This window comes from Pan troglodytes, chromosome 11 (assembly GCF_028858775.2).
Source record: "Pan troglodytes isolate AG18354 chromosome 11, NHGRI_mPanTro3-v2.0_pri, whole genome shotgun sequence".
Lineage (NCBI taxonomy): Eukaryota > Metazoa > Chordata > Mammalia > Primates > Hominidae > Pan > Pan troglodytes.
In genome coordinates this window covers 41,766,021-41,786,276 of record NC_072409.2, presented here as the reverse complement: position 1 = coordinate 41,786,276, position 20,256 = coordinate 41,766,021, and the positions used below count along the sequence as shown (strand labels likewise).

At 42.0% G+C, this 20,256-nt stretch overlaps 1 protein-coding gene across 1 annotated transcript in view; it reads left to right on the top strand.

Annotated features, from left to right (window-relative positions):
• The window catches only part of LOC134807730 (E3 ubiquitin-protein ligase makorin-1-like), a 38,003-nt gene extending 33,858 nt beyond the window's left edge, over nt 1-4,145 (top strand). Inside the window, 1 exon segment of the mRNA XM_063788496.1 lies at nt 3,153-4,145. Within this exon segment, the coding sequence (XP_063644566.1) occupies nt 3,321-4,055 (735 nt within the window). The 5' untranslated portion in view covers nt 3,153-3,320 and the 3' untranslated portion in view covers nt 4,056-4,145.
• Nucleotides 4,146-20,256: the final 16,111 nt, after the last annotated feature.

Sequence of the window (20,256 nt, the reverse complement as noted above, 5' to 3'; positions counted from 1 at the left end):
CTTTAATCTTATGCTAATCACAATATTTATTGTTGATTTTCTAATATTTATTATTGATCTCCTGTATAGATCTGACATGCTGATGAGTATGGTGAGTTGCTTTGAATGTGTGTTGAGTGGGATCATTTACCAGTACTATATTTAGGATATTTATGTCTTTGTCATAAGTTAGGTGAACCTATAATTTCCTTTTCCCTTTTTGGTGTTATGGCTCTATTAGCCTCATAAAAGGAATGGGGTCACTTTTCTCCTCCTTTTTTCTTTCCTTGATGTTTTTCTCCCTGTAACTTAATATGAAAAAAATTGCCTGTTGTTTGTGGGGGGATTTTTGTGTGCAGATTTTGAAAATAACATCAGTTATTAATACTAAATGGTCAAGAGCTCCTGGATTTTCCTCTTACCATGTAGCTTATCTTTTCATATTCTTTTTTTTTTTACTTAAAAATTATTTTTATATATTTAGGGGGTATAAATGCAGGATTCTTAAGTGCGTATATTGAGTAGTGGTGAATTCTGGGATTTTAGTGTACTATTGCCTGAAGAGTGAACATTGTACCCAATAGGTAGTTTTTCAACCCTCACCCCCTCCCAGTCTCCCACCTTTTGGAGTCTCCAGTGTCTGATATTCCACATTTTTTTTTTTTTTTTTGAGATGGAGTTTCGCTCCTGTTGTGTAGGCTGGAGCACAGTGGTGTGATCTCGGCTCACCACAACCTCTGACTCCTGGGTTCAAGTGATTCTCCCGCCTCAGCCTCCTGAGTAGCTGGGATTACAGGTGCCTGCCACCACACCCAGCTAATTTTTGTATTTTTAGTAGAGATGGGGTTTCACCATGTTGGCCAGGCTGGTCTCGAACCCCTGACCTCAGGTGATCTGCCCACCTCTGCCTCCCAAAGTGCTGGGTTTACAGCCATGAGCCACTGCACTGGGCCTGTTATTCCACTTTGTCTGTCCATGTGTACCCACTGTTTAGCTCCCATGAATAAGTGAGAGCATGTGGTATTTGACTTTCTGAGTTATTTCACTGAAGATAATGGCCTCCAGTTCCATCTGTGTTGCTGTGAAAGACAATCTTTTCATATCTTAAGTGTCTTTAAAAAAGAAGGGTTTAATCAATCAAGTTTTCAAAAACTTTAACCTTTTTTTCTTATGCTTTTTTGCTCATGTATAAGAAATCTTTGCCTAAACCAAGGTCACAAAGATTTCTTCCCATGTTTTTTAGTTGCAGGTCTTACATTTATGTCTATGTTTTTTTTTTTTTTTTTTTTTTTTTTTTTGGTAGAGGGCAGGGTCTTGCTCTGTGTCATCCAGGCATGATCATAGCTTACTGCAGCCTTGGACTCCTGGGCTAAAGTGATCCTCTTCCCTCAGCCTCCCAAGTAGCTAGGGTAGGACTACAGGTGCATGCCACTATGCCTGGCTGATTTTTAAATTTTTTGTAGAGACAGAGTCTCACATCGTTGCTCAGGCTGGTCTTGATCTCCTGGCCTAAAGCAATTCTCTCATCTTGACCTCCCAACATGCTGGTACTATAAGCATGAGCCACCACCATGGCTGACCCTCTGTGATCATTTTGAATTCATTGTTATTTTTGTTACAAGGTATAGATCAAGTGTGAGTCCTAATTAGGGAAAAGGAGTGGCTGGCGTGACCAGGGGAAAGCAAAGAAATAAAGCAGATATGCTATAAGGTCTGCCTTTCCTCCTGGTCCAGGACATAGAAACAAAAATAGAAAGCAGATAAACTGTAAGTCTGCTGTACTCCTTATGGCCCAGGACATATAGCCCTCCTGTGTAGATAATGTATAGAATTGACAGATTTCCTGCTTATCATCAAATGCTTCAATTTCTCATCAAACACCTCAGCAGACAGAAAAACGCAAGTTAGCTTCCTGCTACAGTTGCGTTATCCATCAGCCCAAGTTCCATTCTATAAAATCTGCAGCAAGTCTTTGTCTCCCAGCAGTCAGCTTCTCTCTTGCTGATTCAATCCATTGCTTTCTCGCAATGCATTTTCATACCTTCTCTAATAAATCTGCTTTTCTTTACCTACAACTGTCTTGGTAAATTCTTTTTACTCCTGTGCCACCAGCCCAGATAGTTGCCACTCACCCATGACTGTATGGGGGACTCTCTCCTTATGGGAAACACTCTCCCTTCTCACTTTCCCTTTCCCAACTTGGGACCCTTGGTGGACAAGCGTCTAAGCACAAAGACAACTCTAGGTCTCTGGCTGGAGCTATACTCCCATGGGACTAAACGGTGTCCATGTGGAAGCATCTGATGGCCACCTTCTGTTCAGGTGAGAAACCTGTTTATTCTGTCTTTAGTCTTTCAGCAGCCGGCTTCTAGTATCTCCTGGCAATTGATGGTAACTGGCTGGAGCTGCTCTCTGGTGTTGCCTGAAGGCCAGAGAGTGAATAGGGCCAGCAGCCCTGCCTGCAAGGCAGAAAGGCTGTTCCTATATTTTCTGGTCGGTAGCCTCAATGCCTACGTGTGACGCAACTGACAGTGGAAGCTCATTCAGGGCAAATTCACATGTTTTGGATGACTCAGATTTTCTCTTTCTCACTCTAAATTCTCCTGTGGAGTCAGCCAGCCATCCTGTTCCAGCTAAATCAGCTGATCTCGGTCACCACCCCATCCCCAGGGATGGGCGGAGGGGGTGGCGGCAGCGACAGCAGGGGAGGCGGCTGGATTAAACAGGTCACCTGCAGGTATTTTATGCTGGGGTTTATAAGGAAGGTGATAACTGTCGCTACTCCCATGACCTCTCTGACAGTCCGTGTGGTGTAGTGTGCAAGTATTTTCAGTGAGGGTACTGTATTTATGGAGACCACTGCAGATATGAACATAGCAAGCCATTGAAACAGGAAGAAGCAGCTGCTACAGAGCTAACTACAACATCATCCCTTGCTGCTTCCTCAAGTCTCTCATCGTTAGTTGGACCACTTGTTGAAATGAATACAGGTGAAGCTGAGTCAAGAAATTCAAACTTTGCAATTGTAGGAGCAGGTTCAGAGGACTGGGTGCATGCTATTGAGTTTGTTCCTGGGCAACCCTACTTTGGCTACATTAGACTTTCAGTTCCCTTGTAGTTCATGTATCTGTCTTATTAGTTTGGACCTTTACCACCCTTTTGAAAATTTTCAGCTGTGCCTTCCTGCACTGAAGCACCTCTGCAGGACTCAGTGACCAAGGAAGAATCAGAGAAAGAGAAAAACTGCTGTGGAAACCAAGAAGCACCTGTGCCCCTGTGCTGCAGTAAGAGAGTGCTGAGATGGGGAGAACTGTGTGCCTCTCCATGGAGATTCATGTGACATGTGTGGACTGCAGGTCCTGCATCCCATGGCTGCTGCCCAGAGATCACAGCATATAAAATTGTGCATTGAGGCCCATGAGAAGGACATGGAGCTCTCACTTGCTGTGCAGCGCAGCAAGGACGTGGTGTATGGGATCTGCATGGAGGTGGTCTATGAGACAGCAAACCCCAGTGAGTGCCGCTTCGGGATCCTCTCCAACTGCAACCATGCCTACTGTCTCAAGTGCATTTGCAAGTGGAGGAGTGCTAAGCAATTTCAGAGCAAGATTATAAAGTCCTGCCCAGATTGCCAGATCACATCTAACTTTGTCATTCCAAGTGAGTCCTGGGTGGAAGAGAAAGAAGAGAAGCAGAAACTCATTCAGAAATATAAGGAGGCATTGAGCAACAAGGCTTGCAGGTATTTTGATGAAGGACGTGGGAGCTGCCCATTTGGAAGGAATTGTTTTTACAAGCATGCGTACCCCGATGGCCTTACAGAGGAGCCACAGAGACAGAAAGTGGGAACATCAAGCAGAAACTGGGTCCAATGAAGGAACCACTTCTGAGAACTCACTGAGGAAAGAGATAGCAGCAACGCTTTTGACAATGATGAAGAGGTTGTCACCTTTGAGCTGGGCGAGATGTTGCTTATGCTTTTGGCTGCAGGTGGGGATGATGAACTGGCAGACTCTGAAGATGAGTGGGACTTGTTTCATGATGAGCTGGAAGATTTTTATGATTTGGATCTATAGCAACCTTGTGTGGCATGTGAACTGGTCTGCTGACCCCAGACAGCAGCTGTCCCCTGTGCTGGTGTGGCAGTGCCTGTGTTCTCTCCTAGGTAGGCCTATCAACTCCAGGTGTTGTAAAAATTTTTACCCAGGGCCTGTCTTCTCAACCCTTCACCTTTTTCCAAGGAGTGTGTTATTTTCCCTGTTGAAAACAGTTAAAACTTAAAGTTAGTTTTTTGTAACACAATTAAAAAAAAAATCAAGTGATCTCAAACAGCCTCAAAATGGGGAATCTTTCCTTATCTGTTCCCTCTCCTGGGCTAGTACAGGCAGAGTTCTCCCTTCACCCGCAATATCAAGGTTGTTTATTTTTGTTTATGTCTGAGAGTTCTAATATTTGTTCTCAATTGAATTGCATTGGCACCATTTTTTGGAAACATTTGACTTTTTATTATTTGTGGCTCTGTTTCTGGAGTCTGTATTCTCTTTTTTTCATTGTTGTTGTTTGTTTGTTTTTTGGGGATTTTTTTTTTTTTTGAGACGGAGTCTCCCTCTGTTGCCCAGGCTGGAGTGCACTGGCACGATCTCTGCTCACTGCAAGCTCCGCCTCCCAGGTTGAAACGATTCTCCTGCCTCAGCCTTCCTAGCAGCTGGGATTACAGGCACCTGCCACTACACCTAATTTTTGTATTTTTAGTAGAGATGGGGTTTCACCATGTTGGTCAGGCTGGTCTTGAACTCCTGACCTCAAGTGATCTGCCTGCCTAGGCCTCCCAAAGTGCTGGGATTATAGTTGTGAGCCACTGTGCCTGGCCTGGAGTCTGTATTCTCTTTTGTTGATCTGTGCCAGTCCTTTTGCGAGTATGCCCCCCTTGATTACTATTCCTTTAAAATAAGTCTTGTATTCAGAATGTGAATCTCCCAAGCTTATTCCTTTTCACAATTGTATTGGATATTCTAAGTCCTTTGCTGCTTATAACTTTAGAGTCTACCTTTCTATCTTCAAAACTTGCTGTGACTTTGTGTGTGGTTGCATTAACTCTGAGGATCAATTTTAAACCTCTTTCTGTATTCCAAAATCATGTAACCAATGGTGCGGTATATAATTCCACCTGTATCTTCACAGATGTTAAATACCCATTTCCTTTTTCTTGTTCTTTTTATCTTAGTATATAGCATCATCATCTAACCATTTGCTCATGCAGCCTCTCTATGTACAATTGCACACAAAAATGATAATGAAAAATGTTGTTCCCTTCTCTCACAGGGATTAGCTTCCCAGTCTGAACCTCATTGCTTTACCTCAATGTAGGTCATCTGTTAGATTGTTCTCATCTGTTTTGCTCCTTAAGACATTCCCACTCTTCTGGAATATTGCTTCTGAAAGACAAGTTTGATCATGTGTAATACTTCCAGGGCTTACATGCATCCTTTGTTGGTTCCCTCTTAACCTAGCAGAGAACTGTGATGAGGTTTGTATATCCTAGAGAGTTCTCAGGATGGGCCACTAAGGTGTAGGAAAGATGGCAGAAAGCCTAACTAAAATAACTTTATCTAAAACAGAGACACTAAATCTTATCCATAGTATATTAGCTGACAGTCTATGTATATAATTTATAAATAAATATACATGCATTAGGGCATGAGAATAATATTTGTACCAATTATATGAGTACCCCAAAGTATAAGACAATGGCAGAGCCATAATAGGGTACTTTATAACATTTAAACTCTCAACAATAAACACAATACAAATTTGTTTTCAAAGGGATTTTCCACAGTACAGTTTCTAAACCCTTCAGATTAATTAGAAATGTGCCGTTATATCACTTCTTGGCCTTTTGGCTAAGATCAAGTGTAGAAATGTGCTGTTACAGGCGTCAGTCATTCCAGGATGTGACTGTGGAATTCACCCAGGAGGAGTGGCAGCACCTGGGCCTTGTTGAGAGGACCCTGTACAGAGACGTGGTGCTGGAGAACTACAGCCACCTCGTCTCAGTGGGTGAGCACAGCTTACCATGGGGTTCCCTCCAGAGTGCAGTTATGTTTCTCCTCTCTTTCTCACCTCCTTTTTATTTATTTATTTATTTATTTATTTATTTTGAGACGGAGTTTCGCTCTTGTTGCCCAGGCTGGAGTGCAATGGTGCAATCTTGGCTCACTGCAACCTCCACCTCCTGGGTTCAAGTGATTCTCCTGCCTCAGCCTCCCTAGTAGCTGGAATTACAGGTGGCTGCCACCATGCCCAGCTAATTTTTGTATTTTTGTATATATACTTTTTTGAGACAGAGTCTCGCTCTGGCTCTGTCGCCCAGGCTGGAGTGCAGTGGCACGATCTCGGCTCACTGCAACCTCCGCCTCCTGGGTTCAAGCAATTCTCCTGCCTCAGCCTCCTGAGTAGCTGGGACTACAGGTGCGTGCCACCGCACCTGGCTAGTTTTTGTATTTTTAGTAGGGATGGTGTTTCACCATGTTGACCAGGCTGGTCTGGAACTCCTGACCTTGTGATCCACCAGCCTCAGCCTCCCAAAGTGCTGGGATTACCGGTGTGAGCCACTGTACCCGGCCCTCCCTTTTAATTTTTAAATCACTTGTATTGAGGTGTGACTAACAGAAAATAAAAGTTATTAAGTTTCAGTGTACAATTTGATGAATTTCAGAAATGTATATAGGTGATTACCACTACCAAAATCATGGCAAAATATTTCCGTCACCCCGAAAGATTTCCTTGTAGCCCTTTGCAGTCATTCGCCCTCTCAGCCCCTCACAATCAGTGATCTGTTTTCTTTCACAATAGTTTTGCCTTAGAAATTTTATATACATTATATTTACACTTTTTTCTTCCTGCTTCCACTTAGCATAATGCTTTTGAGATTCATATGTGTTTTTGTGTATATCATTCTTCTCATTCCTGAGTAGTGTTCCTTTGCATGCATATACCACAATTTGTTATGCATTACCAGTTGATGGGCATGTAAGTTTTGTCCCCTTTGGGGTATTATGAGTAGAGCTGCTATGGCCACTTGAGTACAAGTCTTTGTGTTGACATTTGTTTTCATTTGTCTTGTGTAAATACCTAGGAGTAAGGTATTATCTGTCTTATGGGTAAGTGTATGTGTAACACTGTCAGAAACTGCCAGCGTTTCCAGTGTTGCTCTGCCAGTTTGCTTGTGTGTTAGCAATGTATGATAGTTGTAGTTGCACCACATCCTCACCAACATTTTGTATTGTCTTAAGAAAAGAAACATTATAGTGGATGTCATTGGGTTTTAATTCGTATTTTCCTGATGATTAATGAAGGGGAGCATCTTTTCATGTTTCACACTTTTAGAAGTGTGTTAAAATATTTAGCCCCTTTTTTTGTCTTGTTGAGTTGAAAGAATTCTTTATATAATCTAGATACAAGCCCATTATCAGATAAAGATTTTGCTAATGTTTTCTCCCCATGGGTTGCTTGCTCTTTTCTTTCTTTCTTTTCTTTTTTTTTTGTTGTTGAAACAGGGTCTCACTTTGTCACTCAGGTTGGAGTGCAATGGTGTGATCAAGGCTCACTGCAGCCTTGAACTACTGGGCTCAAGAGATCCTCCTGTCTCAGCCTCCCAGTGTTGGGATTATAGGCATGAGCCACTGTCCCTGGCCTTTATTTTCTTAATAGTGTCTCGGAAGAGCAAAGTTTTTCATTTGTTTTTAAATATGCCATTGTTTTTTATTTTCTATTTCATGGTTTGTGTGTCCTTTTAAATAAATTTTTGCCTAGTCCAAGGCCACTGAGATTTTATCCTATGTTTTCCTGAAGAAATTTTAGGTTTTACATGTAGGCCTATGGTTCATTTACAGTTAATTTTTCTATGTAGTGTGAAATAAAATTTTGGTTATTTTTTTACATCTTGATGTCCAATTATATTGGCACCATTTGCCGGAAGGATTATTATTTTCCCATTGGACTGCCATGGCACCTTTGTAAAAAACAAATTGACCATATGTCGGTAGTTCTATATCTGGACTCTATTCTGTTTAATGGATTTGTATGTCTGTAACTCATCTTTCTTATGATGTAGCTTTGTGGAAAGTTATTGAATGTTTTGGTCTTTTAAGTATGCTCTTCATTTAAAAATTCTTTTGATTATTATACCATTCTTTGTTGTTCCACATAAATTTTAGAATTGTTAATTTCCTCAAAAACTTGTTGAAATCCTGGTTGAGATTGTCTTGAATCTTTTTTTTTTTTTTTTTTTTTTTTTTTGAGATGGAGGCTTGCTTTGTTGCCCAGGCTGGAGTGCAGTGGCTTGATCTTGGCTCACTGCAATCTCCACCTCCCTGCAACCTCTGCCTCCTAGGTTCAAGCGATTCTCATGTCTCAGCCTTCCAAGTAGCTGGGATTACAGGCGTGTACCACGACGCTTGGCTACTTTTTTTGTACTTTTATTAGAGATGGGGTTTCCCCATGTTGACCAGGCTGGTCTTGAACTCCTGACCTCAAGCTATTGGTTTGCCTTGGCCTCCCAAAGTGCTGGGATTACAGGCGTGAGCCACGGTGCCCAGCTGTCTTGAATTTTAATAATAGTCTGAGGTAGTCTGAGGGAGGATTTTCATCTTAACAATATTAAGTCTTCTGATCCATTAATGTATCCTTTGCCTCCTTTTATTTAGGTCTTTTTTTTTTTGCAATGATTTGTAGCCTTCAGTATACTTTTTTTTTTTTTTTTTTTTTTTTTGACACGAAGTCTCCCTCTGTCGCCCAGGCTGGAGTGCAATGGCGTGATCTCCACTCACTGCAACCTCTGACTCCCGGGTTCAAGCGATTCTCCTATCTCGGCCTCCCGAGTACCTGGGATTAGAGGTGTGGGCCACCATGCCCGCCTAATTTTTGTATTTTTAGTAGATACGGGGTTTCACCATGTTGGCCAGGATGGTCTCCAACTCGTGACCTCAGGTTATCGGCCTGCCTCGGCCTCCCAAAGTGCTGGGATTACAGCTGTGAGCCACTATGCCCAGCCCAGTATACGTTTTATACATATTTTGTTACATGTGTTTCATGATTTTGATATTATAAATAATATGCATTTTACCATTTTAATTTTTAATTATTTGTTGGATGTTTGTAGAACTCCAGATGATTTATGTATATTACATTATGTTTTGTTTAATTTTAATTTTGTTTTGAGGCGGAGTCTTGCTGTGTCTCCCAGGCTAGACTATGGTGTGATCTCGGCTCACTGCAACCTCCGCCTCCTGGGTTCAAGCCATTCTCCTGACTCAGCCTCCCAAGTAGCTGGGATTACAGGCATACACCACCATGCCCAGCTAATTTTTGTAGTTTAGTAGAGACAGGGTTTCACCATGCTGGCCAGGCTGTTCTCAAACTCCCTACCTCAGGTGGTCCACCCACCTCGGCCTCCCAAAGTGCTGGGATTACAGGTGTGAGCCACCATGCCTGGCCACATTATGTTTCATTATAACTTTGCTAATTTTATTTATTCTAGTAAATATTTTGGAGGTTCCCTAGAATGTTTTGTGCCCACAATTATCTATACATAAAGATATATTTACTTCTTCCTTTCCCAACTATATGTCTTTTTTTTTTCTTTAATAATTGGCTAGGACTACCAATATAACTTTGACTACAAGTGGTGACAGAGGACATCCATGTCTTGTTTCTTTTTTTTTTTTTTTAAACAGAGTCTCACTGTGTTGCTCAGGCTGGAGTACGGTGGTGCAATCTTGGCCACTGCAACCTCCACCTCCTGGTTCAAGCGATTCTCCTGCCTCAGCCTCTGGAGTAGCTGGGATTACAGGTACCACCACCATGCCTGGCTAATTTTGTATTTTTAGTAGAGATGGAGTTTTGCCATGTTGACCAGGCTGGTCTTGAACTCCGGACCTCAAGTAATCCATCTGCCTCAGCCTCGCAAAGTGCTGGGATTACAGGCATGAGCCAGTGTGCCCACCCCCATGTCTTGTTTCTAATCTTGGAGGGAAAACATTCAAACTGCACTGTGATATAGTGAACTAAGTTAATTGTATATGTTTAATGATTCTACTGATCAGTTTGTGGAAATTCCCTAGTCTGCTGAAATCTTGTTTTCATTCTTTGATAAATATCATCATTGAATTTTGTCAAATATTTTTTCTGATTCTACTGAGATAATCATATGGTTTTTCTTTTTTATTCAGCTAATATTGTGAATTACATTGGTTTTTTGAACGTTCAGCTAACCTTGAGTTCCTGGGATGAACCTCACTTGTTTGTGCTATATTATTTTTATGTTGCTGGATATGGCTCACTAGCATTTTAAGGACTTTTGCACCTATGTTTATAAAGGATATTTGTAGATTTTCTTGCCTTGTCTTCTTATTGATTTGCTCTCTTGTTGCAATGCCTGGTTTGTAAAATGAGTTTGACCATTTGTACTATTTTCTAGAAGAGATTGGATAGGATTGATATATTTCTTCCTTACATGTTTGGTAGAATTCACCCCAGAATCGTTCTGGACCTACAGTTTTCTTTGTGGGAGAGTTTTTATTTCAAGTGTGGTTTCTTGGCTGGGCACGGTGGCTCATGCCTGTAATCCCAGCACTTTGGGAGGCCAAGGCATGTGGATTGCTTGAGTCCAGGAGTTCAAGACCAGCCTGGGCAACATGGCAAAACCCTCTGTCTACTAAAAATACAAAAATTAGTTGGGCATGGTGGCAGACATCTATAATCCAAGCTACTCAAGAGGCTGAGGTGGGAGGATCGCTTGATCACAGATAGCAGAGTTTGCAGCGAGCTGAGATCGTACCATTGCACTCCAGCCTGAGTAACACAAGACCCTGTCTTTAAAAAAAAAAGTATAATTTCTTTATTAGTCATAATACTATTTGGGTTGTCTTTTTTTTTTTTGAGACAGGTTCTGGCTCTGTTGCCCAGGCTGGAGTGTGATTGTAATGGTGTGATCATGGCTCACTGCAACCTCAACATCCCATGTTCAAGTGATCCTCCCGCTTCAGCCTTCCAAAGTGCTAGGATTACAGGCATGAGCCACTGCACCCATCGGTTATCTCTTTTTTTATTATAGTAAAATATACATAACAAAATTTACCATTTTTTTTTTCCCTTCAAGATGGGGTCTTGCTCTGTTGCCTGGGTTGGAGTGAAGTGGTATAATCATGACTCACTACAGAATTGAACTCCTGGGCTCAAGTAATCTTCCCCCACCTCGGGCTCCTGAGTAGCTGGGACTACAGGCATGTGCCAATATACTTGGCTAAGTTTTTAATTTATTTTTATTTATTTATTTATTTATCTATTTATTTATTTATTTTGAGACAGAGTCTCGCTCTTGTCGCCCAGGCTGGACTGCAGTGGCGCGATCTCGGCTCACTGCAAGCTCCACCTCCCGGGTTCACGCCATTCTTCCGTCTCAGCCTCCTTAGTAGCTGGTACTACAGGCACCCGCCACCACGCCCGGCTAATTTTTTTTGTATTTTTAGTAGAGACGGGGTTTCACTGTGTTAGCCAGGATGGTCTCGATCTCCTGACCTCATGATCCACCCGCCTCGGCCTCCCAAAGTGCTGGGATTACAGGCATGAGCCACTGCGCCCGGCCAATTTATTCTTTTTTATAAAGGTGGGGTCTCCCTATGTTGCCCAAGCTGGTCTCGAACTGCTGAGCTCAAGGAATCCTCCCATCTCGACCTCCCAAAGTAGTGGGATTACAGGTGTGAGCCACTGTGTCTGGCCTGAAATTTACCATTTTAACTCTACAGTTTTGTGGCATTAGCTACATTTGTACTGTTATACAGCCACCACTCCCATGTAGCTCCAGAACTTTTTCATGTTCTCCAACTGAAACTACCCGTTAAACACTAACTCCCCATTCCTCCTTTTCCCCAGCCCCTGTTAACCACTGGTTCTGCTTTCTGTCTCTATGAATTTGACTACTTTATGTATCACATATAATTGGAATCATACAATACCTATCCTTTTGTGTCTGGCTTATTCCACTTAGCATAATGTCTTTAAAATTCAACCGTGTTTAGCATGTGTCAGAATTTTCTTCCTTTTTGAGGCTGAAAAATACTACATTGTATGTTTGTACCACATTTTGTGTATCCACTCATCCACTGGTTGATGCTTGGGTTGATACCACCTTTTGGGTATTGTGAATAACACTGCTATGAACATTGTTGTACGAGTATCTGTTCACGTGCCTGATTTCTTTTGTGTATATATTCAGAAGTGATAGCAATTCATTGCATTTTTTTTTTTTTCCCCTGAGAAGGAGTCTCCCTCTGTCACCCAGGCTGGAGTGCAGTGGCGTGATCTTGGCTCACTGCAACCTCTGCCTCCCGGGGTGCAAGTGATTCTCCTGCCTCAGTCTCCTGAGTAGCTGGGATTACAGGCGCCTGCCACCACACCCAGCTAGTATTTGTATTTTTAGTAGAGACTGGGTTTTGTTATGTTGGCCAGGCTGATCTCAAACTCCTGACCTCAGGTGTTCTACCCACCTTGGCCTCCCAAAGTGCTGGGATTACAGGTGCCTGCCACCATGCCCAGCTAATTTTCATATTTTGTTAGAGGCAGGGTTTCACCATGTTGGCCAGGCTGGTCTCGAACTCCTGACCTCAGGTGATCCACCTGCCTCGGCCTCCCAAAGTGCTGGGATTACAGGCATGAGCTACCAAACCCAGACAATTTAATGCTTTTTAATTTTGAGGGATCACTATTCTGTTATCCACAATGGCAGTATCATTTTATATTCCTGCCATCACGTACCATGCATAAGGGTTCAGTTTCTCCGTGTTTTCACCGATACCTTTTTTCTGATATTTTGATAACAGTTACCCAGTAAGTATGAAGTGGTATCTCATTGTGGTTTTGATGTGCATTTCCCTAATTATTAGTGATGTTGAGCATCTTTTCCTGCGTTACTGGCCATTTGTATATCTTTGGAGAAGACTCTTACCTTTTTGAATTGAGTTGTTTGTTCTTTGTTGTTGAGTTGTAGTTCTTCATATCTTGTGAATATTAATCCCTTATCAGATATGATTTGCAATTTTTTTATCCTATAGGTTACCTCTTCACTGTTCAATAGTGTACTGAAGTTTCTTTTCCCCTCCCCTCCCTTCCCTTCCCTTCCCCTCCTCTCCCCTCCTCTCCCTTCCCCTCCCCTCCTCTTTGACAGTCTCCCCTCCCCTCGCCTCCCCTTCCCTCCCCTCCCCTCCTCTTTGACAGAGTCTCCCCTCCCCTTGCCTCCCCTCCCCTCCCCTCCCCTCTCCTGTCTGACAGAGTCTCACTTTGTTGCCCAGGCTGGAGTGCACTAGCTATTCACAGGCACGATCACTGTGCACCTTAGCCTCAGACTCCTGGGCTCAAGCGATCCTCCTGCCTCAGCTTCCTGAGCAGCTGGGAGTACACGCATGTGCCACTGGGCCCAGCAGAAGTTTCTAATTTTGACAAAGTCCAACTTACCTATTTTTCTTTTGTTGCCGCTTCTTTTTGGCTTCATATCCAGGAAATCACTGCCAAATCTAACGTCATGAAGATTTTTTCCTGCTTTCTTCCAAGAATTTTATACTTTTAGCTCTTACCTTTAGGTATTTGGTCTATTTTGAGTAAACTTTTGAATATTATCTATTTTTTAAATGAGGTTTGGTAATTTGTGTTTTTCAAGGAATTTTTCAGTTGCATCTGAATTATTTAGGTTTAATGGTATGAAATTGTTCATAATTTCCTTACTATTTTTGGGACAGAAAGGTGTGATGCCTTTCCCCTCCTCATAAGAGTCATGGCTGACACTCCATAATAAAAGATGGGTTAAAAAGAGAAAAATATAATTTATTTGGTCATAGTTTTACGTGACATGGGAGCCTTCAGAATGAAGACTCAAAGTTACAGGGGAAACGATCTGGTTTTATGCTTGGGTTCAGTGAAGCAGGGACAGCCATGTAGAAGTGTGACTGGACAAAAATGGTTATAAGCCAGTGTTAATAGACTGAGTGAGGAAACCCAGCAGGCCTGTGTGGTTCAGATTCTTCTTGGCCTCTCTGAATGGCATTAATTTCTCCCAGGTATGAGTAGGATCCTTTCTGGAATGGAGGGTTTATGACCTATTATCAAACAAGGTAGATGAGAGATTTTCTTCATAGCCAGGTCTTACACAGAAATAGGGGAAAATTAGAGTAATATATTTAGGTTTTATGGCTAGCTCTGTGGAAAAGGGTTGCATTAATAGTTTCTATGACTTGCCTTGGGGAAGAGGAATTTGAGTTTCTGTGGCTTGCCTCGGAGGAGAATGATGGGGAAGAAACACAGGGCAAGAGAAAGAGAAATTTTGATTCTGAGGCTGCTGCTCAGTCCTTTGGGGTATCATTTTCTGAGCCCCAACACTATCATTAAAAAAAAAAAAACTTGGCCTCCCAGAATGCTGGGATTACAGGCATGAGCCACTGTGCCCAGCTTCCTGTGTTGTTTTTCTGACCCTTACTTGATTTTTTAATTATTTCTTTTCTTTTCTTTAATTTTTGTTTAATTTGTTAATGAAGTATGGCTAGCAGCAGGGTGACAGTCAGGTATACACCAGAATTTTTACATGATAGATCAATACAAAGAATTCTTCCTTTCTTTTTTTTCTTCTCAACTTTCAGTTGAAAAGTGCTCTTCAGAGAATATCAGAGAGCTCTCACAGGGGTGAAATGTTTTGAGTTTGGGAAAAACGTCAGCCACATTTAAGCCCTTACAGTACATCATCAGAAAACTTACACATTGAAGACATCCTGTCATAATAACACATGCAGGGAAACTCAGTTCTCAGTCGACCTTCAATATACATCAGAGAACTCACATAAAGGAGAAGTCCTATTTGTATCTTCAATGTCAAAAATTCTTCTCTAGGAGATCATTCCTTATACATCAAATAAGTCACAAAGTTGAGAAAACCTATGAATGTAATGAATGTGGGACAATTTTCCCTGAAAATAATCTCTTAGAGTACATCAGAGAACACACTCAGAGGAGGACCCTTTGAATGTACTGAATGTGGGAAGTCTTTCTGTAGGAAGTCAAACCTTATACATCAGAGAATTCACACAGGGAAGAAACCCTCTGAATAATGAATGTGGTAAAGCTTTCAACTAGGAATCAGGCCTTAGAGTGCATCAGAGAACTCACAAAGATCAGAAATCCTATAAATGTGATCAATGTGGGAAATTTTTCAAAGAGTTTTCAGGTGTAAAAAGCCATCAGATAAATCCCACAATGAAGAAATCCTATAAATATGATGGAGTAGGGAAGATTTCTACCAGAAGTAAAACCATGAAAAGTATCAGAAAACTCACTGGGATTAAATTTATAAACATAATGAGTGTGGAAAAGCTTTCAGCCACACATTAAACCTTGCACTGTATCAGAGAACTTACACATGTGAATGGGCCTGCCAGTGTCATGGATCTTGGAGTACTTTTAGGCAGAAATCACACTTCCAAGAACATCAGAGAACTCATGGGAGGAATTCTATAAAGGTGATGAATGTAGGACAACTTTCAGCCACAAGTCAGAGCTAAGAAAAGACTGCAGAACTCAGACAGGGGATGAAAACCTATTTACCAAATGAACGTGGAAGTTTCTCACTAAACATATAACTTTTGTTTTGAGACAGCGTCTTGCTCTTCTTCCAGGCTGCAGTGCAGTGATGCAATCATGGCTTACTGTAGCCTCAACCTTTGAGGCTCAAGTGATCCTCCTGCCTCACTCAGTCTCCTGAGCAGCTGGGGTTTCAGGTGCATACCACCATGCCTGGGTAATTTTTACAAAATGTTTTTCTTAGAGTCTCACTATGTTGCCCAGGCTGGTCTCAAACTCCTGGGCTCAAGGGATCCTCCTACCTCAGCCTCACAATGTGTTGGGATTACAGGTGTGAGCCACTATGCCCAGCCAACATAAGAGAACTTTCACTGGAGGGAAAGCCTTGAAATGTATTGCATGTGGATAGTCTTGTAGCCACTAAGTATAAGCTTAGTCCGTATTGGAGTCAGATAATTCACCCAGGAAAGAAACGCTATGAAGGTAATTAATATAGAAAATATCCTATATGAACTAAACCCTTATAAACTTACACTATGGAGGAATCCTGAGAAAGAAATGAAAAGATGGATGCTTTCTGTCCTTGATTGAATGTCATTGAGCAGAGAATTTAAACAATGGAGAAAACCTAGAATGTAATAAATGTATGGTAATCTCAGCTCAAACCCACCTTTCCCAGTGCAACAGAAAATGTATACAGGCTGGGTGCAGTGGCTCATGCCTGTAATCCCAGTGCTTTGGGAGGCTGAGGCGGGTGGTTTACCTGAGGCCAGGAGTTCAAGACCAGCCTGGCCAACATAGTGAAATCCTGTCTCTATTAAAAATACAAAAATTAGCCAGGTTTGGTGGTGGGTGCCTGTAATCCCAGCTACTCAAGAGGCTGAGGCAGGAAGAATTGCTTGAGCCCAGGAGACAGAGGTTGCAGTGAGCTGAGATTGTGCCACTGCACTCCAGCCTGGGTGACACAGCAAGACTCCATCTCAAAGAAAATGTATGCAGCAGTAGAGACCTCATAGTATATCAACCAGACCAAATAAATCATATGAAGGTAATGGATGTGGGAAATCCTTCTTCCAGAATGCAGCCACACAATGTGATATATATATATATATAAAGTAAATAAAAGAGACCCCTATGGCACCTACTTGTGTCTTTGCATATTCTTGTGTGTTCACCAAGAACTATTTCCTTTTGTCCCTAGGCCAACAACCACTCTTCCATCTATATGGGGTAGTGGAATGTGGATTTCAGTGGTAAAACAAGTCCTATGAGAGATATCTTCATTCTATATGTTTTTTTGCTCTCCTTGTTCCTATACTAGAGATGAAAAATACCATATGGAAGGAGCCAAGGTTCAAGAATCACTGTGTGGAACAGTTTCCTCATCTTACTTCTCTGGCAGCCTTTTATGAGGAATAAACAAACTTGTTCTCTGCTGAGCTGTTATAGGTTTGGGTCTACTTGTTACTGACATATCCTAGACATCCCTCAGCTTGATACAAACTAAGAATATGACTTCCTTGAAAAGCATGAAGTTGATATGTGTCTTAGTCCATTTGCATTGCTATAAAGGAATACCTGAGGCCGGGTAATTTATAAAGATAAAAGGTTGATTTGACTCATGGTTCTGCAGGCTGTACAAGAAGCATGGCACCAGCATCTTCTTCTGGTGAGGGACTCAGGTTGCTTCCACCCATGACAGAAGGGGAAGAGGGGTAGCAGGCTTCACTTGGAAAGACGAGGAAAGAGAGAGAGAAGGGAGGTGCCGGGATCTTTTTGACAATCAGATCTTGTGCAGCCTAATAGAGTGAGAACTCACTCATCAAGTTGATCACGAGGGATCCACCCCCATGACCCAGACACCTCCCACTAGACCCCACCTCCAACATTGGGGATCAAATTTCAACATGAGATTTGAAGGAGGCAGACGCCCAAACGATATCAAAAGCCTCATGGGAGAAACCCCTGACAACATCCTGACTGATCATTAGCTATTGCCCACAACTCTTCATTACTCATCTGGTAAATGACAGGATTTGTCTGATGTTGCCTTATGATTACATTTAGGTTATCTACCTTTTGTAGACATACAGCAGAAGTAACAGAAGTGTTGAGATTTCTTTTCTTTTTTCTTTTCTTTTCTTTTTTTTTTTTTTTTTCTGAGACAGTCTCCCTCTGTCACCCAGGCTGGAGTGCAGTGGCCGATCTCAGCTCACTACAACCTCTGCCTCCCAGGTTCAAGCAATTTTCCTGCCTCAGCCTCCTGAGTAGCTGGGATTACAGGCACTTGAGCTCAGGAGTTCGAGGATGCAGTGAGCTATGATGGTGGCACTGCAGTCTAGTCTGGGTGACAAAGCAAGACCTTGTATCTAACAAAATTAGAAGAAAAATCTTGTGAGGAGATATGTTCAGGCTATGCATGTATCCTCTCAATCCTGAAGTCACTACTCATTATTTTTAGTGTTTACTCCTGATCATTGCCCAAGTCACTTATTACCACAGTCGCAAAAACCTGTTATTTTTAGTTCCATTATTCCTCACGTGTTTATCATGGTATAGAAAATAGTTTTCTTTTTTCCAGCATTTATTATTTATTTTTATTTATGTCTGTATAGATTCAGCTTCTGTGTATTCAGTGGGTTATAATGCTTAGCTAATATGGTTGTTTGTTTTTTATTCTCAAATCATCTGAGATGAAGCCTGTGGGGCGTTTAAATTGTTCCTGTGTCCTTTTGTCATGTTTCTGGTATCTTTTTGCTTTTACCAAACCATTCTTGTACTTGTTTTGATAATTTTGATTTTTCCTTACAATGTTTAGAATTCTAAGCCCCTCTTAAGAAATCCTTTAAGATTGTGATTAGAATTTCATTTAATTTTGTCTCAATCAGGTGCCCATAGGTATAACCAATTCAACGCACTGGCCTAGATTCCTTCTGTGGAAACCCAGAGACACAGTCTAGCCATATGAGGCTCAGGCCTTTCCTAGTTTCCCTCTGTGCTGACCAATGTCCAGAGAATACTCCCCACCCAGTACCACATCACCCACTAGGGAATGTTTTCCGGGCCCTAAATGTTTTTAATGCTCCTTTTTTCCCCCCGTCTCTGCTTTATAGATCTTTTTTACCTGTGTCTAAACTTTTGTTCCAACAAATGGTAGGATCACCTGGAGACCCTGGAGGAATTAGATTTCCTGCTCACCTCCTTCTTTAGGCTCCTTATGTCACTACAGGCACATAGGCAGCCTGTTTCCGCAGGGTTTCCACACTGCTGCGTGTGGTGACTCTGCAGATGAGGAGCATTTTCACGCTTCAGCACTCACCCAGCACACCTTTTTCTTTCCTGTCTGTTGTTTGAAAGAATGATACTGTATCTTAGCTGCCTGTCTAGTTGACTAAGTGAATAAGTGTCTAACTATTATCAACCATATGTGACCTGACAGAGTGACAGACAACCCAGCTGTGTAACCACATAGATGGAGGGAACTTAGGGAGTGTTGCCAGGATAAATAGCTGCTTGCTTCTTTATCAGTTTAGGCTCCTCTGCATTGTGGAGCCCCTTACTCTGCCCTCTTGAGCACAGTTTTTAGTGTCAGGTAACTAGGCAATAAACATTCAGAACCACCTGCAGCCCACTGCTAACTTGAGTCCCATAAATGAGCTACAGGGAGTTCATTAGCTGCCTGAGATATTCAAATTTATGGCTGTAGGTGGGTGTGCGCATACTTCTGGCGTGAAGATTCATGGTTTTTGTCACATTTTCAAAATGATTGCTACTCTAATGATGCAAAATTGTCAAGAACTTTTGCTCAGGAGAGACCCCTAGGAAGCTCATGGATAACTTTCTGTTATATGTGCAGGTTTCTGGGAAGATAGTGCATAGCTGTTTTCAAAATTTCTAAATATTTAATAACTTAGTTACCTATTACCTATAATTTTTTTATATGGTTTGGCTGTGTCCACACCCACATTTCATCTTGAATTGTAGTTCCCATAATCCCCATGTGCGGTGAGAGGGATCCAGTGGGAGATGATTGAATCATGGGGGCAGTTTCACCCATGCTATTCTCATAAGTTCTCACAAGATCTGATGGTTTTATTATTTTTAAAAATTTTTATTTATTTTTTTGAGACAGTGTCTTGCTCTGTCACCCATGCAGTGGCATGATCTCAGCTCACTGCAGCCTCTGCCTCCTGGGTTCAAGCGATTCTCCCGCCTCAGCCTCCTGAGTAGCTGGGACTACAGGCTTGTGCCACCATGCCCGGCTCATTTTTGTATTTTTAGTAGAGACAGAGTTCCACCATGTTGGCCACGCTGGTCTCAAACTCCTGACCTGAAGTGATTTGCCTGCCTCGGCCTCCCAAAGTGCTGGGATTACAGGTGTGAGTCACCGTGCCTGGCCAAGATCTGATGGTCTTATAGGGGCTTCCCTCTTCACTTGGCTCTCATTCTTCTCTTTCCTGCCACCATGTAATTAGAAGGACGTGTTTGATTCCCCTTCCACCATGATTGTAAGTTTCCTGAGACCTCCCTTGCAAAACTGTGAGTCAATTAAACTTCTTTCCTTTATAAATTACCCAGTCTCAGCAGTGTGAGAATGGACTACTACAATTTTCATCTGCTGCTCAGAAGTGACCTCCAAGAAACTTATATTTATTATGT